At 41.7% G+C, this 27,821-nt stretch overlaps 2 protein-coding genes across 2 annotated transcripts in view; one reads left to right on the top strand and one right to left on the bottom strand.

Annotated features, from left to right (window-relative positions):
* The window catches only part of snx3 (sorting nexin 3), a 29,935-nt gene extending 12,328 nt beyond the window's left edge, over positions 1-17,607 (top strand). The window contains exons 2-4 of the mRNA XM_056270813.1: positions 13,313-13,408; positions 13,726-13,850; positions 16,754-17,607. Of these exons, the coding sequence (XP_056126788.1) occupies positions 13,313-13,408; positions 13,726-13,850; positions 16,754-16,859 (327 nt within the window). The 3' untranslated portion in view covers positions 16,860-17,607. The remainder of the gene's footprint in view (positions 1-13,312; positions 13,409-13,725; positions 13,851-16,753) is intronic.
* A 2,222-nt stretch (positions 17,608-19,829) lies between these two features.
* On the bottom strand, positions 19,830-27,345 carry nr2e1 (nuclear receptor subfamily 2, group E, member 1). Its single transcript, XM_056270807.1, has 9 exons — positions 26,780-27,345; positions 23,360-23,505; positions 22,849-22,936; positions 21,867-22,102; positions 21,610-21,756; positions 21,390-21,486; positions 21,055-21,204; positions 20,320-20,425; positions 19,830-20,164 (listed from the first exon to the last, which is right to left on the bottom strand). Exons 1-9 carry the CDS (start codon positions 26,835-26,837, stop codon positions 20,002-20,004), a joined length of 1,191 nt encoding a protein of 396 aa, XP_056126782.1. The 5' UTR covers positions 26,838-27,345; the 3' UTR covers positions 19,830-20,001.
* Positions 27,346-27,821: the final 476 nt, after the last annotated feature.

Here is a 27,821-nt window from a genome sequence, read left to right as displayed (position 1 = left end):
GGTGCCCAATTACAGGTGGAGGAAATGACTTTAGAAAGATGGCTGCATAATTATTTTATTTCTACACAGAAATTGGTAATAAAGATTTTTGACCCTTGTTGTAGGAATGTCAAATGCCCTGGTACTGAGAAAAAAGAAAAAAAAGTTGACGGTACCAGCATTTCTGGAGTAGGCTACATATATAGCAATCCGCTGAGCGCACCCTGAGCTTCAAATATTTCTATTTAAATTGTGTTTTTACAAGTAGGCTTGCTCCGATAGTCGGTTTTACACTGTGTTCAGCCGCACACCGATTACATCACTTGCCCATCGCGGCATTGCCCCCGCCAGTGTTTAGACTTTTTATAGTAATAAAAATCATTAGATCAGTTAGAGCAGGGGTTCTCTTACGAGAGTATCTCTCGTACTGCGTAATAGCTTACGCTAGGGGAAAAACTCTTTTCCACGAGATATTGAAGCCAAAAATTATCCTTAATATTTTATTAATGTAAAACGCTTTGCAGCAGCAAGCAGACATAGGCGAAACAGCTCGCGCGCCTATTGGTTGCTCTGCAGCAAATGCAGCAGCCTATCGAGAGAGACTCTGCGTGACGTAATGACCAATGGGGGCAATTCGCGCCCATATCGTCACGTCCCGCCAGAAGGGGCGTGGTCTCACCCTATAAATATGCTCGTTAGGCTGGTACAAGCTGATTTTTATCTCTTCAGCGACGTACACGCATCGCTGGATCCGGAGTGAGAAGCCGCGCCGTCGAAGCAAGCCTTTCAGCGGGACGAGCTCTGGAGTCGCTGGCCTCGCCGCCTTCAACTGCCGTACCTGCTGCGCTTTCCGGCATTCTATATCCTTTTATACTCTGTGTATTTACTCTGTTGAGAGTGTTTGCTCGCTTACTTGACGCGACTCACACTTCTCTCACAAAAGAGCTGCGTCTTTTTAAAGATGCCATCCTGTGGCTTGTGCCGCGCCCCGCTCAGCGACGGAGACCGGCACGTCATCTGTGTTTCCTGCCTGGGTGAGGATCACGCGGCTCTCGCGCTCGCTGACGGCGGATGCCCTCATTGCGAGCTTTTGCCTATGGTGACTCTGAGGACTCGCCTGGCATCATTCTCCGAGCCTTCACCGCAGCCCGCCGTGGTGCCGCGCCGCAAGAAGCGCCGCGCCCAGCGCGCTCCCGAGCTTTCTCCAGCCCGCCAAAGCTCGCCGGTTCGCCCGCCAGCTTCGCCGGCTTCGCTCGAGTCGCTCACTGACGGACAACGGCCGCCGCCTGCCGCCGCGTCCATCCACGAGTTTGACGAACCCACCGAGGCGTGTTCTCTTCTGGCATCCGATAGCGAGGATTGGGCGAGCTCCGTGGACCTCCCCTCCGCTAGCGTTTCCCGCCAGACCACTGGTAAGAGAGCCGGCATTGAGACTAAGCTGATGCGTCTGCTCTCTCAGGCCGTGGAAAGCATCGGCCTCGATTGGGAAGCGCCCGCGCAACCGCCGCGCAACAGGCGAGCTCTGTGGACCTCCGCCTTCTGTCCGCGAGTCGTCAAGGAAACGGGCCAGCATCAAGACCGCGAGCCCTAAAACCGCGGCTAGCTTTCTTTACGTTATAAGAAATCTACCCCGCCCCCCATGGGTGTGCGTCACCGGCAAATGAGAAAAGAGTGTGTTTTTAGTCCCCGCCGAGGCCGGACTAATCTCCATTTCTTAAACATTTCTCAGCTCCTAGTTTGAGCGGCTGAAAATGTCATTATTGCAGCAATGAGCCTGTTGTATAACACGCACACCTGCATACAAACGCCGACACACACAAAACTCTGATGACGCTCTCTTATCTGCTTGCGCTAGTGTAGTTCTCCCTGTGGCCCAGTGGCGGAACCCGAAGCTTTCACGCGAGAGACCCGTGTTCGATCCCGGCTCTCGCAGCAGATAAAAATTTAGTCTCGCCGCGGCCAGACTTCCACCAAAAACTTTTCGCTCGTTCAGTTCCAGAAAATGCGACTGTTCCAGTGTATTTTGCAGTAAACAAGCTGGTACCACGGCCCGCTTGCCTGCACATAAAGGCCGTTTCCAGGGCGACCCAGAAAAATCATGTAATCATTGTATTTCTGGTTTTCCGGCCACAGCCAATGGTGTTATAAGTGTAATAAAATGCTCACAGCCCAGTGTTCATTTCTACACACAAACACAGCCCGCCACGGTACAGGGCTCGCACAAATGAAATCGACGCATGTCAATTGTGCATTAAATGTAGTAAATGTGCCCACAACCCAGTGCCCACAAACACTACCACGGTTTCTGTAAAACGAAACCAACACAAGTCTTCCTAGCCTCCTAGGAAATCGACGGTGTTTCAGTCTCGCCGTGGCCAGACTTCCACTGAAATTTTCGCTCGTTCAGTTCCAGAAAATGTGACTGTTCCAGTGTATTTTGCAGTAAGCAAGCCAGTACCATGCCCGCTTGCCTGCACACAAATGCTGTTCCCACGGCGACCCAGATAAATCACATAAATGGTGTATTTTCTGGTATTCCGGCCACAGCCGATGGTGTTATGAGTGTATTGAAAATGCCTACAACCCAGGGCTCATTTCTACACACAAACACAGCCCGCAAAAATGCAGGGCTCGCACAAACAAAATCGCCTCATGTCGATTGTGCACTAAATGTAGTGAATGTGCCTACGTCTCAGTGCCCACAAACACTACACAACACATGTCCCACGGGTTCTGTGAAAACGAAACCAACACGCATTCAGTCAGCTCAGGCCGACGGTGTTTTTCAGTGCAGTAAATGTGTCCGCTGTCCTGCGCCCACATTCACTCACAGACATGTTAAGCCCCACGGGGCTCGCCCCGCTCTCTCTCCCTCAGCAAACTGCTATAAGGGTTTTGAGCGCGGCCAGGCTGCCCGCCGCGATCGGCGCGCCCCCCGCCTCACACACTGTAAACACAGTGTCTGCGTTACAGCACGCCGGAGCTCTCTTGCCGTCACTATGTCTCGGCCAGAGCCCAGATCTCATTCTACCCCTAGCTATTCACGCGAAAGTGTGGGCACAGCTTCCTGGGGTATCAGAATGGGTGCTGAACACTATAAATAGAGGCTATTCGCTACAGTTCGCTCGACGTCCCCGCCGTTATACGGCGCGCGTCGAGACGACGGTGGAAAACGAAGTATCTCATCTACTTCGAGCCGAGATAGCGAAACTACTGAGCAAAGGTGCTATAGAACCTTTATCTCAAGCTCAGAGCAAAGGGGGCCTACACAGCAGATATTTTCTGGTACCGAAAAAAGATGGAGGTCTCAGACCCATTTTAGATCTGCGACAGCTGAACAGAGCGCTTGTGAAGCGCCAGTTCAGAATGCTTACGACCAGGAAAATCCTCGCGCAAGTGCGCCACGGGGACTGGTTTATGTCAATAGATCTGAAAGACGCCTATTTCCAAATACAAATGGCGTCCCATCACAGGCGATTCTTGAGATTCGCTTTCGAGGGCCAGGCATATCAATACACAGTCCTGCCGTTCGGCCTGTCCCTAGCACCTCGTACATTTACGAAGTGCATGGACGCGGCGCTCGCACCCCTGAGACTTCAGGGCATGCGAGTCCTGAACTACTTGGACGATTGGCTGATTCTAGCTCGATCACGATCGGAGCTCATAGAACACAGGGCCGCATTACTCGAGCACCTCGAGGAGCTGGGCCTCACAGTCAATTGGGCGAAGAGCTCACTGTCTCCCAGTCAGAAAATTTCCTTTCTGGGAACCGTGTTGGACTCGCTGTCCATGACAGCACGCCTGTCACCAGAGCGCGGGCTAAATATTCAGCGCGGCACGAAATCCTTCCGCCACGGCGCGATAGTTCCGCTCAAAAGGTTTCAGAAAATGCTGGGGCTGATGGCCTCAGCAGCCTCTGTACTCCAGTTGGGCTTGCTCCGCATGCGCCCACTGCAGATGTGGCTGAAAGCGCGGGTTCCACCCAGGGCATGGACAGCGGGTCTGTTTCGCCTCAGGGTCGACCTTCAGTGTGTTTCAGCTCTGGAACCTTGGAAAATAACCGACTGGTATCAGTCAGGTGTGAGTCTGGGGACCGCTTCGAGTGTGAAGGTGGTGTCTACGGACGCCTCCACCTCGGGGTGGGGAGCGCTGCTCGAGGGCAGACCGCTAGCTGGCCTGTGGTCGGAACGGGAAAAGCCCCTTCACATAAACTGCTCGGAGATGATAGCAGTCGACAAAGCGCTACGGCGTTTTTGTCCCCAGGTAACAGGCCACCACGTCTTGGTCCGGTCGGACAACATGTCAGTGGTGGCATACATAAATCGCCAGGGCGGCGTCAGGTCACGAAACCTTCACAGGCTGACGGAACGCCTCCTGGTCTGGGCTCAGCACAACCTGCTCTCACTGAGAGCAGCGCACGTGCTTGGTCACCTGAATGTGGGACCAGACAGACTGTCCAGGAACAATGTTCCAGCAGGGGAATGGTCGCTGCACCCGCAGACGGTCCAGCTGCTGTGGAAAACGTTCGGCAGAGCACAGGTGGACCTATTCGCGTCCCACGAAAACGCTCATTGCCCGGAGTTTTTCTCGAAAAGCAAGGACGCGCTGGCTCATGTTTGGCCCCGCTGCCCCCTATATGCTTTTCCTCCTGTCTCGCTCCTGCCTCAGGTGTTGGAACGAATCAGGGAGAACGGATGCCCAGTGCTGCTCGTAGCTCCGCTCTGGACAAACCAGACGTGGTTCCCTGCCCTGATGCAGCTGACCAGCACTGCCCCATGGCCTGTACCATTGAGGAGAGACCTCCTCTCTCAGGCGGAGGGCTCGATTTGGCACCCTCGCCCGGAGTTGTGGTCCCTGCACGCATGGGCCATCAACGGGTACCCGCTAGCCTCCCAGAAGGAGTGTTAAACACGATCGCGCAGGCTAGAGCTCCGTCTACCAGGCGGCTCTACTCCTCGAAATGGTCTGTTTTCTCTGCATGGTGTCAAGCCCAGAGCTTTTCACCTGTGGAATGCGGGGTTTCGGAAGTGCTTTCCTTCCTTCAAGAGCTACTGGATAAGGGCAGGACCCCATCCACGCTCAAAGTATATGTGGCGGCCATAGCAACGTTTGCAAAACCGGTGTCTGGCCAGTCGCTGGGGAAAAACGACTTAGTCGTGCGTTTCCTTAGGGGAGCTCGGAGGCTGAACCCTCCCAGGCCCCCTTCAGTCCCGACGTGGGACCTTTCCACGGTCCTGGAGGCCATGAAAGGCTCGAGCCAATCCAGCTGGTGGACATGAAACACCTGTCGTTCAAAACAGTGTTTCTCATGGCTCTCGCTTCAGTGAAGCGCATAGGGGACTTACAGGCGCTTTCAGTAAGCGCGTCGTGTATGGAGTTTGGGCCTAATGACTCGAAGGTCATTCTCAAACCAAAGCACGGGTATGTCCCGAAATCCCTCAATACACCGTTCAGGGCCCAGGTAATTTCCCTGTTCGCCCTTCCGGTTCTCAGTGAGGAGGAGGATGCGAGTCTCCTTTGCCCCGTCAGGGCATTGAGAGCTTATGTGTCACACTCGTCTGTTTTCAGACAGACGGAGCAGCTTTTTGTTTTGTTTGGCGGGCGTTCCAAGGGACTCGCCGCCTCAAAACAGAGCCTATCCAGATGGATAGTGGATGCCATTGCGCTCGCTTACTCTGCGAAGGGCCTACAGTGCCCCTTGGGTGTCAGAGCGCACTCCACGAGAGGCGTGGCCTCTTCGTGGGCGTGGTCGAGCGGGGTTTCCCTGCAAGATATCTGTACGGCCGCGGGCTGGGCCTCGCCGTCTACATTTATAAAATACTATAACCTGGAGGTGCCCGCCTTACAAGCTAAGCTTTTGGCGGTCTAAAATTCAGTGCTATCTGCCCCGCTGTGCGGCCCAGATGCTGAGTTTACTGCAGCCCCATGAGTGTTGACACACGTATGGCCACCCAGATCAGGCTGAAAGCTTTCACCCTGGCTGCGCGTTTTATTGTCATATGATAGCCCCGCTGGGTGCTTTTTTATAGGGAATGACGCTTCCAGCCTCTCTTCCTCCACTCTATGTGAGTTTATGATGATTATGCACTACATGAGCCCTGGGCTTCGGCCCCCGGGACTTTGGTGTTGGATCCCTGTACGCACGGCGTGTTGCATTGTGTTCCCCTAGCGTAAGCTATTACGCAGTACGAGAGATACTCTCGTAAGAGAACTTACTCGGTTACTAACGTAACCTCGGTTCTCTCTAGAGAGGGAACGAGTACTGCGTATCTTGCCGTGCTTGGAATATGCTCTGGTTCGCTTCAGCGATAAAAACCAGCTTGTACCAGCCTAACGAGCATATTTATAGGGTGAGACCACGCCCCTTCTGGCGGGACGTGACGATATGGGCGCGAATTGCCCCCATTGGTCATTACGTCACGCAGAGTCTCTCTCGATAGGCTGCTGCATTTGCTGCAGAGCAACCAATAGGCGCGCGAGCTGTTTCGCCTATGTCTGCTTGCTGCTGCAAAGCGTTTTACATTAATAAAAAATTAAGGATAATTTTTGGCTTCAATATCTCGTGGAAAAGAGTTTTTCCCCTAGCGTAAGCTATTACGCAGTACTCGTTCCCTCTCTAGAGAGAACCGAGGTTACGTTAGTAACCGAGTACGTTTTCAAACTTTTTGTGTGTGTGGACCACTATTTGTAATCAAGAATTTTCGCGGACCACCTCATAATACACATAATAAAATATGTCTACACACAGTCCTACCTGAATTAATCCGCACCTCTAAATAGACTTACTAGCACTAAAACTATAACTGGTCATCACATCAGTACAACAGCTTGTTAAAAGAACGTTTACTGCACACAACGGCTGCCACATATTTAATTGATTTATTTACTCAAGCGCCCGAGGGCATACTCAGGTTCATTTCAGGGATGAAAACATGTATGGTCAAAAAAGAGAGAGGTAATCGAAGCCCTCGCCCCGCGGCAAATATCCAGATACTTACATTGCAGCCAACCCCTGCCACCCCTATAGGCACATATAGTAAAATGAAATTCAAATAAAGTTTTGACAAAAAAGGTTTTATAAAAAGATAAACCTCACATATTTCAGCCTTTAAATAATTTTTCACAAAAAAGGTTTTATAAAAAGATAAACCTCACATATTTCAGCCTTTAAATCATTTTTATTAAAAGAATGAGTAAAAAAAAGATAAATTACTTGCCATTTACATTGATGCACATTAGCCATCTTTTATTATTAAAAGTACAATTCGGTCCGATTTCCCGTGCTGTCTGTCGTTGCTATGCAACCATGCACTGCGCTCTCCACAACGACAAAGAAGTTTTAGTAGCTAATAGATTTACACCATCGAAAAACGCTTGCTGTAGCTCTGCTACAAGATTTATTTACGGAGAAGAGAAAAACACCCGTAGTGTTTGGGTGCACCCCCATTTGTTCATGTTGACTGAGCTTTCAATGTTTACGGAAAGGATGAAGCTGATTGGTTTGTTCTTGTCACATGAACTGCGATGCGTTTGCGGCATTATGAAAAGTTGAGGTGTTTTCATCTCGCTGCGTCTGGAAAAAATGAGCGCGTCGCTTCAATTATGAGCGTGCTTGCCGTGTGCCTACATGAAATAACGAACTTGAGAGCGCAAACGACACGATATGTAGCATTTGACGAGCTACCTCCAATCAGGCCACGAGCTACTGGTAGCTCGCGAGCGACGTGTTGGAGACCCCAGTAAAAGATACAGCAAGAAACACTAGTGGTTCACACGCGCATACTGCTGTTTTGGCGAGCAGTGTTCTGATTTGCTTATTTCTTATTTACTTGTTTGGTGGAGGCAATCCAGAATTACTGTTGGTCAAATTATAATCAGACAAAATTTTATATAATGTCAAAATATTTGCCTCTGCCTCTTTTCTTTTCTCTTTTCCTTAAAAACTGAACACGTCTGCTTAATTAAACATGAGCTAAACAAGAGTCCTAGCAACAGCAACAGGAGTCAGATTTAATTTATCAAGTGCCGAGAGTGAAGCCAGCTGAGCTGACTGACAAGACGATGGCGGAAGATTTGGTTTCAAAAGCGTAATATAAAAGCGCCCATTTAGCAATATTTTGGATTTAAACCCAATTCTAATAGGGAACCTGCAAATGGTTAATGTTTTTCATTAAGAATAATAATGAACCCATATTTCAAGCAATTGCCACCCCCGAATTATCGTTAATTCGAAAAATTCAGATAGTTGAAACTTTTCATTATAACCAACGTTTAAGCATGATGTAAATTAATTGTACAATTTAAGCCCTATTCGGATGGTAATTTTTTCTCATGTGGACAACCATAAAAATAAATTAGCATGGCACCTCAGTTATAAAACTCATGCATTCGGATGGCGATTTATTCACGGTGGAGGAGTGAGTTTTGTGATTATGCAAAACGGTTGCATAGAACATACCTGTCTGACTGCCAAAAATACACTGAAATTAAGTTGGCACACAAATAGCTTGTCCTCAGTAGTGTATTATATCAGTTTCAGTGACATTTAGAAGAAGGGAATTCAGCCATCCATAGTATATCAGTGAGGATAGAATATTGGCCACTTTTTAAAGCCAGCTGTAGAATTGGTAAGCTTGTCCTTTGCCAAGTGCTACAGGGATATTTAAAATATAATAATATTCCACAAGTTATCTACTGTTGACCATTGACTTTTGTTTTCATTGATGTATTGTGCCCTGCCCTGAATGACTTCAAAATAGCTCCTCTAGTAGAAGATGTAAGGCTGACAAATTTCTTCTTTTGCAGTAAAGGGGAATAGATGACAAACTTATTTTGAATTATTTTTTTCAATTTTCTCCTTTCATCTTGTTAACACAACTTAAGCCGTAGAGTGAAATAAGAAACAAAACCTGACTTATTGGCACCTTCGTAGGTCCTTATCATTTCTGTGTGTGCATTTTAAGAAGTTTTCTAGATAAATGGGCTTTCACCCTTGGCCTAAGAACTAATCCTGTTCAATAACTAACTAACTCTTCCTCCAGTGTGACCGCACACCACATAATAGTCCCGAAACTATGACATTATTGTCATGAGTGTGTGTATTAAATTACCTGTTACCGTGATCAATTGACATGGGGATTAACTTCTTTAGACTTGCTTACTTAGTGGAACCTAAACCCAGTGGTCCAGCCATTCACACAGTATTAGCAAGCACCTCAGCAAGGTTGCTACTAAATGCTTCCTCAGCACTGCAGTTACCCTGATCTCATAGCCGTTGAGTTAATCCCCGTCTCATATGACCGCGTGGGTTGAAGGAATGTCCAAGGGTTATAAAAATTCAAATTGTAAGGTTAGAGAAATTATTTATTAGGTTACTGCAAATAAAAATGAAACTTGCATGAAAAGATTAGAAGATATAAACACTTTAGGGGATAGTTCACCTCAAGTGTTCTCAGTATTACAATTTCTGTCATTGTTTTTTCATTTGTTTTTTGCACATTTTTGAGGAAGGAAAAACATGCTGTTTTCGTGCATGTATATTTAATGCAATTAGCTGGTGTTCCCCGCCCCGCTTTCCAGAAGAGGGCGGAGCCTGTACAGCTCCTGCCTCCAATAGTCTGCAAAACCTAACACATCTGTTTGGTTTTGAATTGATTATCATCTCTATCGCGGTCACGCTCACGTGACATTGCAGTTCTTCATCATCATGAAAGTTTATTATCTGCATGTGTTTTAAAGCCATATCAGTCTAAACTTCTGATATATGGTTTTCTGAGCGCACACATCGGAAACACGTGCACAGAAATCTGGATGTCAGACTGTGCGTCCCGTGAGTATTAAACTAAGTTCTCTTTCACGTCTCATTGCGCTTAAAACTGTCAAAAACGCACAAAGTTCACATACACAGTCGGTTATGTCTGTGAACGCAAACAGCAAGAAAAGAAATCGCATGTGTGTATGAGATCTGTGTATGAAAGTGAAAACAACATAACATACAGTACCTACTGCTATATAGGCTCTTAATATGAATCAAACAACAAAAGAAAATCACTCACTGCCCTTGATTGAATAACTTATTAGCTTTAATAAGAATACATTTCTTTCTTGAATGCTGCTGTTAAATGCTCTGGCGAGGAGATACATATGGCGGACTGTGTACAGCTCATTCATGGCGGGGTCTAAGAGTCATTCGGTAGTCGTGGGTGGGGCGGTGGATTTTTACCATTATAGGGTGGTTGTGTACACACTGCCAGCACATTTATGTTCAAACACCATGTCAAAGTAAATTTTGCATAATTGATCCTGTTTAAAATATATGTTTAGTCACAAAGTCATAGATTTGGAATACCATGAGGGTGAGTGTAAACTATCCCTTTAAGTTGTGATGAATTTATAGATTTGGGAAGAGTTACAATTCTGTTTAAAAGTTTGGGGTCAGTAATAAAAACAACAGAACAAAGACACATATGAATAAACAGTGTTTTTCAGGTAGGTCTAACAGTAGTTTTCAGGTACAAATATTGAATAATCAAATGTAAGATAACACTGCTGTATTATGGAAGCTTGTTTCCGCCACAGAATGAAAAATAAAAAAGGTAATTGCGACTTTTTATCTCACAATTCTGACTTTTTCTCAGAATTGCGAGATGTAAAGTCAGAATTGCGTGATATAAAATCGCAATTGCGTGTTATTTAAGTCAGAATTGCGAGATATAAAGTCAGAATTTATTGATATAAAGTCGCAATTGCAGGTTATAAAGTCAGAATTGCGTGATATAAAGTCGCAATTGCGTGTTGTAAAGTCAGAATTGCGTGAAATAAAGTCGCAATTGCGTGTTAAAGAGGCTATATGTAACTTTTTCCCAAAAATAAACGTAACAATAGCCTTTTCATTTTACCATTTATGACTCAAATATCTCCTGATGAGCATACTGGCACCTTGTCCGCTCACAGTGGGTGCACCTATAAGCCTGTATTCTATTTTTCCTATTTTCTGTCGGGTCGGATTTCCCCTCGCTGTCTGCGGATGTGACGTCAGGCGCGTTCATAACGTTTCAGACCACTCTGCCACCACCGCTAGTCAGCAAGTAGCCTACACTCGCAAGCAGTGCAATGGATTTTGCGATTTTGTGACTGTTCTTACCTCTGTAAACATAATGTTGACCTCCTTGCAGCAGATGACTTGTGAAGTGTGCACGTACGAGCGCTGCGAGAGCGAGCAGAAAGGAAGAGCAGTTCTGTTTTTTGGCCACAGGTGTCAGTCGCGAGTTTAAATTTCAGAAAAACGCATATAGCCTCTTTAAGTCAGAATTGCGTGATATAAAGTCGAAATTGCGTGTTGTAAAGTCAGAATTGTGAGATATAAACTATTCTGAGGGGAAAAAAGTTAGTCTTTTTCCCCCCTTAGAATTGGCCTGATAACTCGCAATTGCGAGTTTATATCTCACAATTCTGAGAGAAGATGTCAGAATTTCGAGATATAAACTCGCAATTATGTGTTATAAAGTCAGAATTGCGTGATGTAAACTCGCAATTGTGAGAAAAAAAGTCAGAATTGTGAGATAAAAAGTCGCAATTCTGTCTTTTTTCTCGCAATTGCGACTTTATTTCTCATAATTGCGACTTTTATATCTCGCAATTGCGACTTCATTTCTCAGAATTGCGACTTTATATCTCGCAATTGCGACTTTATTTCTCACAATTGCAACTTTATATCTCGCGGATTGTGAGATAAAAAGTCGCAATTATTTTATTTTTTTTATTCAGTGGCGGAAACAAGCTTCCATACTGTATAAATTAAGAATAATCCTTATTAAAATTACGAAAGTAATTTAGTCGAGCAATGAGCAATTTTTTTTGTCTTTTATTTGATTAATATTAAAACAGCAGCAATATTATGCTGCTGTCACTTTAAGAGGTGATACACACGTGTTTTATAACTCTTTACGTTCACTTTAGCCATAACCGACTGTTTTTACTAGGATACTCACCAAGATGGGCATTTTGATGTAATGTTGTGAGATCTTTTTCTGTTCAAGTGCATGAAGCAAAAGATAACTTAATTCAGTATTTGGTTGTGCTGCTTAATATTTTGTGAAAACTGATACAGTTTTTTAAGATTTTTTTTATGAATAGAAAGTTCAAAAGAACAGCATTCATTTTGAATTGAAATTGTTTGTAACATTATAAATGTCTTTCCTGTCACTTTTGATCAATTTAGTACATCTTTTCTAAATAAAAGTATAAAAAAAACTTTCTTCAAAACATCTCAATGACCACAAACCTTTGAACGGTAGTGAAGATTAAAAGGTTCAATCAGTAATTTAGTAATATGTTATAAATTATTCACTCACATGAGACTCCTGTCATGTCACCCATCTAAAAAAGTGATTTTATTCTACATGGGTCGGGTCACATGATCAGCTAAATAAAACAAATTTTGTTACCATCTTCTTTATCAATGGACACTTTAGCTTCCTTAACAATTTAATGACGACTTCTAACACCATCACAAAAAATTAATGAGCACACCTTCAGTGAAACATTGTTTAATGAGATTAGAAGAAAAACAGATATGGGTCAGATTGATAGAGAAGGGGAAACAAGCAGAGATGGATAAAGATTGAAAAAATAGAGATGGGGGGGAAAGCTGAAGTAGTGGATATTTCATCAATGTTCCCCATTGTGTGGAGAGAGCTACGTTTTCTGAAGGGACCCTCTCAAGGCTAAAACATGACTTGGAAGCAGCTGAAGAGATGGAGGGAGAGTGAGCGATGGAAAGAGGAATGGTCTTGGGGTAACTGAGGATCGATGAACATTTCAACTCTCCCTGTCCAATTAGGGCCCACGTGAGACTTTGTCCCCAAAGCACACATTCATTTATTCGATTAACTTACCGTCTCCTCCACCATGTATTCATCTGTTTTGAGTCTGCGTCGAGCAAATCAGCCAGTGTAGGAGTATTGATCTGTACTTTTATTCCCATCTGTGTGTTTGTTACTTGCACTGCCTTTTGCCTCTTCAGCTTCTCCTTGAATGCTGTTATCGGTCTGTTCTTTTATTTCATAAACATCTGCCTCTCCAGTGACCCTGTTTTAGTGTCTTTTTTTGTGGACTTTACCTATTTATTTAATGCTTTACTCTAATACTGAACTGGGTTTCATTGAAGTATTGATGCTGTTCAGCTGCACTGTCAGTCTTTCAAACTGTTTTCAAGTTTCGAAGGTTTTCAAACTACTTTTATAAAAGGTCTTTTTTTTTTTAAAACGGCATCTCTTAATCTGAGATTGCTGTGATGTTTCTGATGTTGTTTGTCCGTTCTTGTTCTCCACAGACAAACCTCCCCATATTCAAGCTGAAGGAGTCACGTGTCCGGAGGAGATACAGCGACTTTGAGTGGCTGAGAGGAGAGCTGGAGAGGGAAAGCAAGGTGAAGGATGGATGAGTGAAATAGTAGTGTTGGTTTGGTTGGAACATCGCACGAATGCTCAGACTGAGGCATTTTATCATCCTTCCATCCTACTGCATAATATCAGGCTTGTTGTATGGGTCCAGTTCAACTAGATACATTTAAGTATCAAGTAGTAATGTTTTTTTTTTTGGGGGGGGGGGGGGGGGGGGTTCTTCAATCATTGGATTGGAAATGATTCTGTAGTTCAGGTAATGACATTTGAAGTGATTGTAAGAGACCTATGATTGAATTTGGAGATGTATGTAACGTGAATAAAGTGCTTGTATTTCAAACAGGTGGTAGTTCCTCCTCTTCCTGGAAAGGCTCTGTTCAGGCAGCTCCCATTCCGTGGGGATGATGGTATATTTGACGACTCTTTCATCGAGGAACGGCGGCAGGGCCTAGAACATTTCCTCAACAAGTGAGTCACAAGATCCTCCTGATAACTTTACCAGAAACATTAATCTTTGGGTTTACCTTCACGTTCAGTTGAACCATGCGAGTAGGAAAAGACAATTCATCTAAATCACTATACATCACAAAACAGGACAAAATTAACTTCAAATTTAACAGTTGACAGGTAGTACATTTTGTTAATTTGGCAGATTCTTCTATCAAAAACTCGTGACTTTGGAGTTGCTAGCACCATGTTATACTGTTTGATTGCCGTATCGCAGCATCTTTGTGCCCAACATTCAGTTCTCAATGCTAAATTACTTATCCACTAATATTCGGAACCTATAAAGCTGAATTATGAGCAAAATGACATGTCAAAAATTGCCTTTGTTGTTTATCCTATTAGTCTTTCATTCAAAATGTATACAAAAATATAATCTTTAAATGGAGTAAAATTCTAGCCTATTTTGCACATATTTATGGTTCCATTATTAATGAAGGACACTATGTATTAGTGATGCACCGATGTGAAAATTGTGGCCGATACCGATAACCGATATTAATATTGCTGTTATGGCCGATACGATATTTACCGATGTCGATATCGATATATATTGCGATATAAAAACAATTTCACCAGATGACTTGAATAGCTCTATTTTGGAAAGAATGAATCATTCTAGAATGACTCCGGTGGTTTTGTCATGGAGTAAATCCGCATAGAAACTAATATTAATAGAATGTTCACTAATGTAGTTAACTAGACTTTAATAAATGGAACCTTATTGTAAAGTGTTTCCGATTTATGTGTGAGTTCAGTTTTGGACAGATCAGTTGTTTTAACCATTCATTAAAGTGAATCGGTTCAAATGAGTCATTAGTTCACGAATCGGACGTGTCATTAACGGACCATCGAGGCAGTTTAGGACATCGCACAAGATTTGTCTCAACACAGAAAACATTTCATCACTAGATTAGATTGTTTTGTTTGTTTATTGAAAGTGTGGTTTATGTCATCTGATTCTGAATGTGTGGAAAGCTTTTCAGAGTTGTGAATTGTGCTAAAATAACATTGCCTTTATTTTAGCACAATTCACAACCAATGGTAGTTCAGAAAAAAAAAACTTCGGTCTTCCGACCTTTTACAATCGTGTATTCTCAAAGATATTCAGTCAACTCAATTCATTAATATGCGCGAGGGAGGGAGAGAGAGAGAGCAAAACAGTTTGAAGACGGTGAGAGTGCGCGCGTGCGCTCGTTCTCTCAGTTAAGCAAGCGCAGCAGTCAGTCATCTACATCACTCACCGGTCAAATAAGGCTTTGGCGGGACAAAAATACGCCTTAGTAAGGCTGACAGAAAACAGCGCGCAAGTTCCAGTCTTCTTGCGCTTGATGTTTAAATTGACAGGACTTCCGCTCGTAATGTGTGCGCTCGTGCAAAAACAAACATCCCCGCCCCCACACTCACATCTACACACACGTCAAATACACAGGAATGATTATCGGCCTGTTCACATCGGCCCTATTTTGACATCGGAATGATACCGATGTGTAAAAAATTGACCATATCGGCCGATATTATATCGGCGGCCGATATATCGTGCACCACTACTATGTAGGCTATCCATGATGCATTGTGGGAATAAAACTATTTATCCTTGTGATTTTGTTCTTAAGTTCATTTGAGTTAATGTTGATAATGACAAGATTTACATAGTCCTCTACTGCGTGTCCTTCCTCTTAACTTCTTTTGGCCTCAGCACATCTGAACTGTTTTTATAAAGAAGAGTGAAGCGGTTATCATGATAACATAACACAAGAGTTTTTCCTCTTTCCGCTAATTTGGAGTTTTTAGGTTAAGGTACTTCAGTGAAAGAGAAAAACATACACTTGCCAGCCTTTGTGTCATCTGATGTCTTCCCTCACACTTTTTTTTCCTTCTCTCATAATTACCTACAGAATGATCAAAACTGATGAGAGGCCACAAGTGCACCAGCTTTACTTTTTACATTTGTTTTATTTTTGATGTGTAATTTATGATAATTGCGAGTGAAATTACAGGCATGCATACCTTTTCCCTACAAGATGTTGTGTGCACTCCTGCTTATTTTTGATCCGAGGTGCCGTTCCCCCGACGACTGAGACAATAAAAGTTACAGTTCGATTGTAATTATTTGCTGTGATTGCAGACTTTGCCATTATCTTTGTTTCATGTGCAAATGTGCCGGCTCTACCTGTTTGAATTTTAATACGAGCCGAACAGCTGTAAATTAGGTTTGAAGAAAGAAAGGATATGGAGGTAATTAAGATGGGGTTTTTTTTTCTTCAACCAAAAATTCCTGAATTAAATATCATTGTTCAGTACTAATAGCACCTGGGGAAGGGGGAAGCATGCCCATCATACTTCTCGACTATGTGTGTGTGTGGATTTGTACAGCATGTCTTTATATTGCCTCTCCCAAACCTGAAAATGATTCTCTGTCATCTTGACTTATAACATCATGAGCATCATGTAATTTTAGAGGTGTGAGGGTCCTTTTTTATTCCATTGGAAGCTGGAATAGATATAATGGTAAAATAATTAGTTTAATTAGCATGATGGCTTATTCTACTTTTTTAAAGATATGCGTAATTAAATTTTGATATTACCACTCTGAAATTTAAGATGGATGATTTATGATCTGAAAAAGGATGCAGCGAAACGTCACAGCCTCCTAATAATATCTAAGTTGCATCTTGATTGGGGTCAAAGTTGTTTCCGCCTCCTCCCTCCCTCTCTCTCTCTCCCTCTCTCCCTCTCTCTCTCTCTCTCTCTCTCTCTCTCTCTCTCTCTCTCTCTCTCTCTCTCTCTCTTCTGCTTTACAATGTGCATCCTTGCATAATATTTTTGATGATGGCTAATGTGCCTTTTGTGGTCTGATTTTCCAGAGTGGCTGGTCATCCATTGGCCCAAAATGAGCGCTGCCTGCACATGTTCCTACAGGATGAGTCCGTGGATAAAAGCTACACCCCTTCCAAAATTAGACAAGCCTGAACCGGTCTGGACTCTACACATACACAAAAAAAAAAAAAAAAAACATGACCCACAAGCAATAAGAAAGGTTTGAATCATTCTTAACTGGAAAAGAATCTTCGCATGAACCATAGGGCATCCAAAACATTTCCCTGCGCAGAACACGAGACGACAAATAATTGAAAATGTACTAGAATTAGTCATTGTATATCTCTTCACTTTTCCAACAGTACGGTTTTAATCTGTCCTTATAGATAGTTTTGGTCTCTCTGATTTATAAATCCATGATGTTAATATTACCACTTTAAGTCCAATCAAACACATTCTTGTGTGTAATTAATTGTGGTTAAGAATTATTTATGGTAGTTTTGTCTGAGAGCACCACTAGCTTTGATATTTGTAGTACAAGATCAAACGAAACAAACCAAATAACTATATCACAATTATGCAAGCACTATATCACACACATTGGCATCCCTGTTACTGTACTACCTACTTATGTTGCTTTTAATGCTGAAGAACACGTACAGAAGCTTACCGTGCAGGATGCACTTAATTGGGAACCTCCTTGATCGTGTGCTGTGTGTCCCACTTAGCTGCAGACAAGTCTGTTTTTACTGTGTAATGGTGTTACACAGAAACACAGAGAGTAATGCCTACATTGCATGTTTCCAGATTTGTATACTGCTGTGCCATTGTTTTGTTTATGAGAATTTTCCAATAAAACGGATCAAACACACGCACATATGATGTGGTTTGAAAAACGAAAGCACCTTTGTTTGGATCCGCTAAAACTTCTTTTAAGAGATTATCCCAGACCATCAGGAGTTTGTATAAAGTGAGTCACCTGCATATTTTGATTGACTCTTTGCAACATCTATAGGATTTAATTGTTTTTCTTCTGATCAATAGCTAAAGAAATAACTAGGACAAGGTGATAAAAATATCAGTATTCTGTGTGCAAGAATTGTAAAATTGACTTCTCTCATTTTGGCCTGACACTAATGACACTAACCTCGAATGACCCTAATATAAGAGTAAAATGAACTTTTTTCCCATTTAGGGCAGACAGGGTTTGGCTTGTGAATTATTGGCCAATTAATAACTATATTTTTTATATATATTATTATATAACTATATATAAGCCATGGTGCACTGGTTCTTCAAATAAGGGTTGTTTGTTTTGTGTGGGTACTTATAGCATTTGTTTAATGAAAACAGAACAAAAATGACATGAACACGAGGGTTAAACACTGCACTTAATGTCTACTTTTTAGAACTTTATATGTGTGTGCACTTAATGTCTACTTTTTAGAACTTTATATGTGTGTGTAACTATATAACACATTTGGGATCTAAAATTGAGTGTACAATATTGGGAAACAGGTGTGTTTTGTATTGTTTGTAATTGCTGTACAAATTACAGGCCTACATTCAACCTTTTGCTTGTGAGTCTAGCATTGTCTAATCCTGTGGGTATTAATTATTTGTTATTCTGTTTCTAGCATGATGGATTGTGCCTAAATTAATTTTGATGGAATGCAAATGTTGTCGAGAGTCAATTTTATGTGCAACAATGCTGTATAAGGTAAAGAGGAGGGCACAGCCGCGTGGCTCATGCAACCTTGGAGTTCACTCCACGTCAGAGCAGGAACTAGGATAAAGAGGATAAATTGGATTGAAAGTTGTCACCGCAATCATGTTTCTTTCTATTGTATCCTCTCTATCAAAAAAATGAAGATAAAAAATGCAATTTGGGCAAAGCCCTTGATTTGTGAAAGAGTGCTTGAAACCCCGAGCTGTGCGAGGCACAGCAACTTCACTCAAGGTCCAGGGTATTGTATCGACAGTGGTTCAATATGCACTTACGTGCAGACATGAACCTCTCTCTGTCCCCGTTCAGTACCCCGTTTAGGGAGCAATGGACTTTTTTCTGCTTGTAGGAGGTGGCTTTAGAAACCCAAAACCCCTACAGTGAAAGGAGACATGAATTAGACCGTCGTTGAAGAACCAGGCAATCAATATTCAATATTTATTCTAATATCTTAGAACAACTTTCACAAAAATTATCACTGTACAACAAGAAATGTATTTACAGACTACAAAAAAAAAAAAAAAAATCCAAGTGCTGATCGTGTCTCTTTTCCATGGTTAGTGGTAGCTAGTCAAACAAGGGTTTTAAATGGTGACCCGACATGGGCCAAGTATGAGCAGAAACGGCTTTCAATAAACAAATCAATCAATAAAATTACATTTGCAGAGTGGCCACACAGAAAACTGTCAATGCCGACAGAATTTTATCCAGAGGATTTTAAATGCCCTGCCTTTGAACCCTAATCTTAAAGGTCACAAGCTGTGGGTGCTGTGGCCTCCCAGTCACCTCAATAGGTAATTATGTGATTCATCAGGTCGGCAATGCTCAGTCCTGCTGCCTTCCTGCTAAGTTTATTTCCAACCTTAAAGCATGCATTTCAAGTAAACCCGATTAGCTGGTTCAAGTGTTTTTGATTAAAGTTGGAGCTTCTGCTGGAAGGCAGGACAGGAATGAACTTGCTCTTCAGTTCTGACTCATGGGCCTTTGGTTTTCAGCACTATGTCAAAGGGACAGCGACTTACTTCCCTGCAACATACCTCATGGTTTCTTTTTTTTTGTTTGTATTTTTGGTTTCCTTCAAAGTTATCGTGGACATACGAATAATAGTGGTGCTGAAATCAAAACAGCATTGGTCATGAAGGTAGTTGGTCAGTTGGACACAATAAAACGTCCCATTTTGAAATGAATGATTGTACATAACAGACACTCCGTTCAAATATGACTACAAACTAAGATAATTTTGTATTTAAATCTTGATAGAACAAGAACAGATTAAGCTTGTTAAGTTACTTCCATAAACAACCTTAAATAGATTAAATCAATTAGAAAATTACTGGTTAAACGTTCATTTTTCTTTCTAAGCAGTGAGCTCAACTTTTAGAGATGCAGTCTGTTTGTTTGTTTGTTTTAAACTTTCCCTGCGTAACAACATCTTGACATTGGTAGAGCTTTATTCTCCAAACAAGTGCGTGAAGAATCACATTAGGGCATCTGGTATCATCCACGGGGTCCATGTGAATGCCAAGGTCAAAGATACATTTTTGTTTCTTTTCTCTGTCTCTCAGTAGCTCATATATCACTGGATTTGTACATGTCTGAAAGCAGTCGTGTGATGGGCACGTTTCCGATGGTCTTTTTGAAGAACACCTCTTCAATGGTGGATGGACCAACTGAACGTAGAGCAGGCAAGAGCAACAGCAGTTTCCCAAAGCGGCACGGCTGAGTGGGGTACCTGAAAAGTAACCATTCGGTTGAAATCCTTGAAATAGGAATAGTTTAATTTAAAATCGAAATCAGAAGAGTTCTAAATTCACCACTGTTCTTGCATAAAAATCATTGTATGCGCTTTAATAGATTTCCCCATGTTTCAGTAAGTATTCGCTGTACCTGGTGTGAATGTAGCTGTTTAGAGTCAGCTGGGCTTCGTCCTGAAGGGCTGCAATGGCACTAGCGTTACGAAAGCTCCTCAGTTCCGAACCACTGTGTGTTGGAACTGTACAAGAAGGAAAAGAGCTCATTTTACACTGTTTGGCCAGTAGAGCAAGTCAGACCAGCCACTAGTCATGTGCCCACTGAAAACTGAGACCCACACAGCATTTGATGTGCCCCCCTTTGATTTTAAGTTAGTAAGTTAGGTCAATAATAATCATTAATAAAATTAAGTTCACAGTTCTATGATGTATAGAACTGATCAATTATATTTATTAAAATTTTTAATTTGTATTATTTAATGAATAGCTTTTCATTAAACACACAAAGCCCCCGCAGTTCAATCTCACAAACCCCAGCCTGGGAAACGCTGACATGATGTAATATTTAATGCACTTCATGTTGTTGTTAACAAAGAATGGAATATATTTAGTCTCTCTTTGTATTTTTATATCAATATGGTACAAGATTATCCTGTTCAAATCAATGTGATAAACGTAGTCAGATTAGCCTACCTTACATGTGTTGTGATGGATTACATTAGTTGCTAACTACAATTTTTGTCATGTAATTTGGAATCAGTAACTGACAACAATTTGTAAGTAATCTCCCCAGCACTGTATGTTCTCAAAGTGTGTTTCCTGAGATTTTTTTTGTTTTGTTTTTTGTTGTTGTTTTTTTAACGAACTCTACCTGCTTTGAAGGTGACGATGCACTTGAGGCACGCGAACTCGGTCGCGTCCAGTCTGAGCTGTCTGAAACGCGTCACGACCTCCTGCAGCGCCTGGATCTCGGAGATGATTTTGTTTAGCCTCTGGGAATCTGTGTTCTCGGTATTCATTCCTTATTCGCGAGAAAACGTGATCAAATCTTACACTTGGATAATCAAAGTATGGATATGACTTTGTAAGCAAAAGTAAAAAATAGAAATGGCAATTGTAAAAGTATTTCAAACTTGTTAACAACAAAGCACAACTTAGCATTGCGGACAAGACGAATCTCTGCAGGCTACATGTTTTATGTCCTACCTGAAACAGCTAGGAGAGTGCTGGAGTCCACTGGAATGGCCCACTGCGCGATGCCCAGCACGAAAAGCTCCCTCCATGCGTCTTCTAAAAGAATCAACTGCAAAAAAAAAAAAAAAAAAGGTAAGAGTGTTCACTAATGAATATGATTATACACAAAACACCTGGCATTTGGTTTGGTTACATGAAAATGATACATTAAATCATTTAAACACTTGTTTACCTGGTCAGGTAGAGGGAGCGTGGAGAAGGCCGGAACACTCTTGGCCCATTTAATGCTCATGAAGAGCAGGCGCGCGGCTGATTCGCACACAGACTCTGTCGCCACTTCATACAGGTACATGGGAGTGCCACTAACTTCATGAGGATACTGAAAAGTTATTATATGAGCATAGAAAATAAGTGGGGTTGTAGGCATTCATTTATAGGTTAAACTATGTTTTAATTAAATTGATAATTCGTTGATTAAACTGCGTTTACCTTCGGTGTGGGTTGGGCGAGTCCTACAATGGCCTGCCGTTCCGGTGTGCTTGTGACCGTGTTTAACTCTAGATTGTGAGGCTCCAGCTGCGTGACTGTTGTGAAAAACGGCGGCCCCGGGATAGACGTGGATGGAAAATGGGTCGACGAGCCGTTCACCTCTTTATGGCCTCGGAAATACAGTGCAACCTGCTTTCGAATGGTTGACGTTCTCGGTCCTCTCTCGTGCTGCACTGCTGTATTCATATGACATGATGATAAATAAGCATTCTTATAGGATAAAAAGCAGAAATAGTTTAAAAAGCTACAGCTAGTTTGGAAATATGTGGCAAGTAGTAGCCTATGTAGGCTATTCTTGTTGGATTTTTTGAAAATCGATCATTTCTACAATAAATATTGACTTAATGTATAGAGAGCCTAGGCTAACAATCGAGTTAAAGGTACAAAATCATTTTACTAGCCAAATGAAGACACTAAAGTAGTAATCGCTGTGCTGCCTTTTTTTCTACAAATTTGCATGAATAAGTAGCTATATTGTATTAGTGTTACTCCACTTTTGGAAAAAATATTTTTTTTTATTTTTTTTTCTGGTCACATGACAAACTGGTTATTAGCATGTAGAATACACTTTGATAATAATAATATATATAGGCCTATATAACAGGCCTATATAATACTATAATAGGCTAATACAATTTTAAATCAGTGGTATTTTTTTCAGTCATCCTTTTAATTCGATTTTATAGATCCGGAAAACCAAATCACTGACACTTATAACATTTAGCTTATACAAGTGTATCAGTCAACTAGCCTATTTGGCAAGTAAAGACAAAAGCAATCTGCTTTTTTACCGTATGAATTTTATTTATTTTTATTTTTCTGCATCTATCAAAGGGGATTACAGGCAACATAAAACCATTTTCTGTTGCTAACTCTTGAAAATATATATTTTTAAAAAACGAATGTGTTTACTAGCACTTACCATCTTTATTCATATTAACTTCAAGACACTTTTTCAAGCGACAGGCGCGACACTGATTTCTGTGTGTCTTGTCTACTGGACAGCCGCCCTGAGGGAAAAGAGGACGAAAGAATAAGGAAATAGAGTAGGTTTCGTTTAGTAATGACACACAAACAGCCTCTTCTGCTTTATGCTCCAGTGATCTCCACTCCACAGGTATATGGGAATGGTAGAGTAATGACGGCTATTGACTCGCTCCCCCGCCGCACGGCCAATAGTCTCATTCCCACCGCTCTCCAAATCCACCCAGTCCTGCCGGTGCGTTAGATTGGATTACACCTGTTACACTAGACGGGGCAAAGGGCCCTCAAAGGCGCGGGAGGGGGCTCACTTCTGGGATAATCTTTCAATTATGAAAATCACTGGAGGTGTAATCTAGTCCTTAGACGCGCTAGCTTAGATCAAATTAGCTGACGCTGTTATGGTTCAAACACTTCGCTGTAATTGATTAGTAGGCCTAGCTATAGCTCACCTGTGTGCCAGATTTGCAGACATACGTTCTGTTTCTCCTTATGCTCCTCTTGAAAAAACCCGAGCAGCCATCACACGCATAAACCCCGTAGTGCTTTCCAGAACTTCGGTCTCCACACACTTTACATGGAATGTCCAGAATCCGACCTACCAGAGATAGAAAATATAGCAGTTAGTCTATTTAATGAAAAACGACAAAAATGTAGCAACCCAATTGCAGATTGTAGGCCTATGTCTATTTAAGAACATTGACATATATTTTGTAAAGTTAGATTTTCTTAAATTTTTGTATATTATTGTGTAATAGTTTGTGTGTGGGGAGGGGCTAATATCTTTTTTTTTATTAAATGTTTTTTTAAATAGGCTAATGTTTAATATTTATTCATTTGAACTCAAAGATTGGTATTAAGTTTACGATTTCAAGTTAGGCCGAGATCATATTTTCACCTGGCGATAGCAGACTCGCGCGAACAGAAATAGCGATGAGATGAAAGTTGGCTATAGCCTGTTTTTATTAGGATCTATCACTTTCTTATATTTAGCCTAGATAAACAAGTGTCACATAAAAAAAATCATCAGTTTTGTTTAAAACGATAGTTAACGTTGATTTTCTGTGATACGGGCATAAAAGAGAAATTATGCGCGAGACGAACCTCAACATTGCGCCTGCATGGTCTTTTTATAGGCCTACAGAAATTTCCCTGAAAGTCATTGCATAATTTCGCACAATTCCCAAATCTTGGTTTCTAAGAACTAAACAAACAATCGTGCTAAATATTGCGTTAAAGGACACACTTTTAATGAGTCAGTCCATAGGAATGTGCAAACCCTGGGCGCATTGGTGGGAAGCGTCATATCGCAGGTCGCATAAAACAATGTTCAGTAGACGTGCACAATGGCGACATTAGGGAGAGTGTTAACTTAATGATTTCCCCATTGAGCCTCGTCTGACTGGCCTGGTCTCGACAAGCTGCCAACCCCGCTTCATAATGAAGCTCGACAACTGCTTTCTTCGCGCCGTCTATAGGCTCGCGGATTAAGGAGTGACACGGGAGAGGAGAATAATACGCACCAGCGCGTTTCAGAGACTCAAATGAAGTGTATGCAAATGAACTTGGAGTAAATGAAAATTGTGATTTTTCTTGTGTGTGCAGAACATTTTTTTTTCTGTATTTAAGTCTGTCAATAGAGGTATATTTGCATGTATATGGGGGAGTCGTTTAGAGAAACGGCTATGTAATTACACTGACATATGTCCACCTGCTCATTGATTTTCCAGTGACCCGTCAAAAAGGGTAGCATGGGAATTCGGATATAGACCAGTAACGAAGGAGAAGGAAAACGACTTCATGCACTCTGACTTTTTAAAACAAGAAAAGGAAAGAAAAAAACGATGCTGCATTTTGATGGAAAAACAGACTTCTATTCTGTGCATGCCAGATGTTCCTCGTACAGGACCTTTCAGAAATTATAATGGCGTTTTGTTAAAGGCTTGATCACTTTTGACGGAAAAGTGACTGAAGATTTGCTGGTGTGTAGGGCTATATAAAAAATCAGAATAGTGGGGAATTCTCGTATTGACAACAATGTAGATTAATTTAATATCTCTTTAGCAACAGTGGGTGCTTGTATCCTGCATGGCTGAAAAAATGGAGCCTCTCTTGTGATGGAGGAAACCTGTTGCTTTTGTCACGGACTCGTTTTGAAACTTGAAAATTGCTCCATGGTGCACCAATTATTATTTATTTATTTATTTGTCAAATGAAGCGCTCGAAATTTGCACTTTTTGCAAAAAGAAAATGTTTTTTAATTTGCATTTAGAGTTTATGTATGATTAGGCTATTATTATTATTTATTTATTTATTTTTGTTTCCGGTGTCTCCTGCGATTTTCTTTTTATGTGGTATGATAATTAAACCCATCAAAGCAGACAGCTCTTACTTCGAGGAAGTCATAAAAGCCTGTACTGTTCCCCCATCCAGATTAGATGCAATCATCCCATAATTTGACAACACTCAATGGTACGTTCGTAGCCTATAAGAAACTCATGAATTGAAGGCGGATTTGTTTTTAGAGAATGAAACACGTCTTTAACTTTCCTCTGTGGGGGTCCCGGTCTGTTGCATTGTAAGCTGTAATTGTTTAAAGACATATGGCATATTTCATTACTGTAATCAGCTTCAACCCTGGGAACTGCTGCACTGGATTACGTGCAATTGTGAGAAAATCTGCACTTAATGGGCCTTCGACCACCCAAACAGTGCAAGTGCCGCGATTTTACCCCTGTAAAGCAAAATATATATATTTTTTATATAATACTCTTGTGTATTATAAATATCATCTGAAAATTATTTGAAATGCCTGTAAAGCCTCGTCAAAAAGTTTTTGGGGGGCTAGGCATTCAAAATAATGAACGAAAAGTTTAGGGGCCTCAACGAAATTATTTAATGTGTTCACTGGTCCTGAAGTAAATTTACTAATTTAGACTAAAATACTAAGCTAGGTTTAAAAAAATGTGTTTTTAACACAGGTCTGTTATTTTAAAATCATTACTAATTGGTGAGCATTAGGGGAAAAATGTGATTGGGTTACCTTATTTTTTGCCTTTCACTTAAATAATTTTCTTGGATCATTTAGAAGATACTTAACATGTAACACCTTTTCATTTAGGCTAAGTCTAATCTTTAGTCAAAAGAGGCGCACTTTTTTATCACCACAACCGTATTTCCCAAATCACACTGAATGTTTTATATATTAAAAAAATGTTTCCAGTCAGACAATTTTGAAAATCCACATTCCAAATGTAAAAGAATAAATTGTCATGAAATTTATTTCAGAACACTTCCATTCTTGTTTCCTTGAAATTAATTGAAGAGTCAAAAGAGCACCCTAATAAGGATAACTCAGGTCTGCTTTGATGACACGTTATGCTTTACGCATAGCCTACCTTATAGGACAAAACTATATTTTAAAATGTATTGTACAGGCTGTTACAATATTAGTTCGATTTTCTAGCAGCGTATTCACAACTTATTTGCTAAGCGTAGCCTAATGGGAAAACAAGGCTGTCAAGACTCAGCAGTGTAACAGCATCAATAAACGCAAACTTATCTAACCTTTTCCGGGCTTATCAGTTTATTTATTTTCTTACACGTTTACCCTATATCTAATATGTAAAAATACTGTTATGTAGACTGCTTCGATTTGAATCATTCCTGCTCGCGTTGTTAGACGTATATAGGCAACAATTTGACAGCATGTTAACATATCGATTTGCGTTTGACAGCTCTGTGGAGTTAAGTTGATTTTTGTCACCTTAAGCCATAAATATAAGCAACCATTTTAAATTCACTTATTTCGTAAACAAAAGAGATTGCGTTTCTGGTTCGCTATTAACAACAAAGAAAAACAATCTACTCACTGGATTTGACATTTAAAATATCCAGACAACCACTTGTTGAACCAGCAGGCTTGCTCATATTGAAGACCTCTGCTCCAAGAAAACTGCGTTGAAAAGTTACACTTTTCAGGCCCAGGGGAGTCCTAGCACTTTTGACTTGGATTAAAAAATGACAAGCATAAATTAAACATCCGATTTGCGGTGGACAACTGGTCCTCTGCTTTCTGTTGTAGTTTTCTTTGAGTGTGTCCAAGTCGCTCCTCTTGTTTCTCTGCAAATAGAATCCAGATTTGGTCTGACTGTTTATTGATGCGATGGATGCAGCCGCACTATGCCCAAGCCGGTCCCTTGTCTCTCAGCTACACGGAAAGTTGGTGAAACACAAGCCAGCACTGTACTTACTGCTCAACACCAGCTTAAAAAGTAGGCTACAGCATGCGTTGGAAAATGCGTCTGAGCCCAGAGTCTTGGTGAGTGACTTTGTGATGTGTACCGTCAGATTAAAGGTTTGCTAATATGTATGAGATGTATTAGAGTAGGAGGGCGGGAGAGAGGGAGGGTGGGAGGAGAGCCCAACTTCCTTTGACCACTTAGCTTTTCCCTGCCTTCTGCTTCAACTCCTGCTCTCGCATGACGTCACGGGGACGAATGAAGTGATATTCCACACACAGTGAGAGAGAGACACTGTGAGAGGCTAATGGTGCGCTCTGTAGGAATTGATTAGGATCAGCGAAGCTGTTTAAATGACCGAATCAAACGTTTGCCACTGATTAGGAACACATTTCCATCCTCTGGGAGTTCAGTGACCTAGTGCTCCCAGACTTAAGTAAATCGTTTAAAGTATCCTATTTAAATAATCCTCAGAAACATAATCACCTTCTCTTTTTTTTGCAACGAACTTACTTTCTGTCGTGCTTTCCCGGATCCTTCCATTGCGCGCGTGCACCTGTTGCGTTGGTAGAACGACTGCAAGCAAGAGATCTGATCTCCCTCGAGCCCGAATACTGATTCTCATCGCTCTCTCGCCAGGCGTGAAAATTTGAGGATATTGGTGTTTTTTTGT

This window comes from Rhinichthys klamathensis, unplaced genomic scaffold, assembly GCF_029890125.1.
Source record: "Rhinichthys klamathensis goyatoka isolate OS25496 unplaced genomic scaffold, OSU_Roscu_1.1 h1tg000308l_1, whole genome shotgun sequence".
In the NCBI taxonomy this organism is placed as follows: domain Eukaryota; kingdom Metazoa; phylum Chordata; class Actinopteri; order Cypriniformes; family Leuciscidae; genus Rhinichthys; species Rhinichthys klamathensis.
The sequence above is the reverse complement of the archived record's forward strand: the minus strand, read 5'-3'. Positions and strand labels throughout refer to the sequence as shown.

Coding starts and splice junctions, on each gene's coding strand:
- nr2e1 (XM_056270807.1), bottom strand. CDS start 26,837: ATGAGCAAGCCTGCTGGTTCAACAAGTGGTTGTCTGGATATTTTAAAT. Junction 22,103..22,848: donor AGTTAATATGAATAAAGATG/GTAAGTGCTAGT, acceptor ATATGAATACAG/CAGTGCAGCACGAGAGAGGA. Junction 20,426..21,054: donor CATCGTCACCTTCAAAGCAG/GTAGAGTTCGTT, acceptor CTTCTTGTACAG/TTCCAACACACAGTGGTTCG.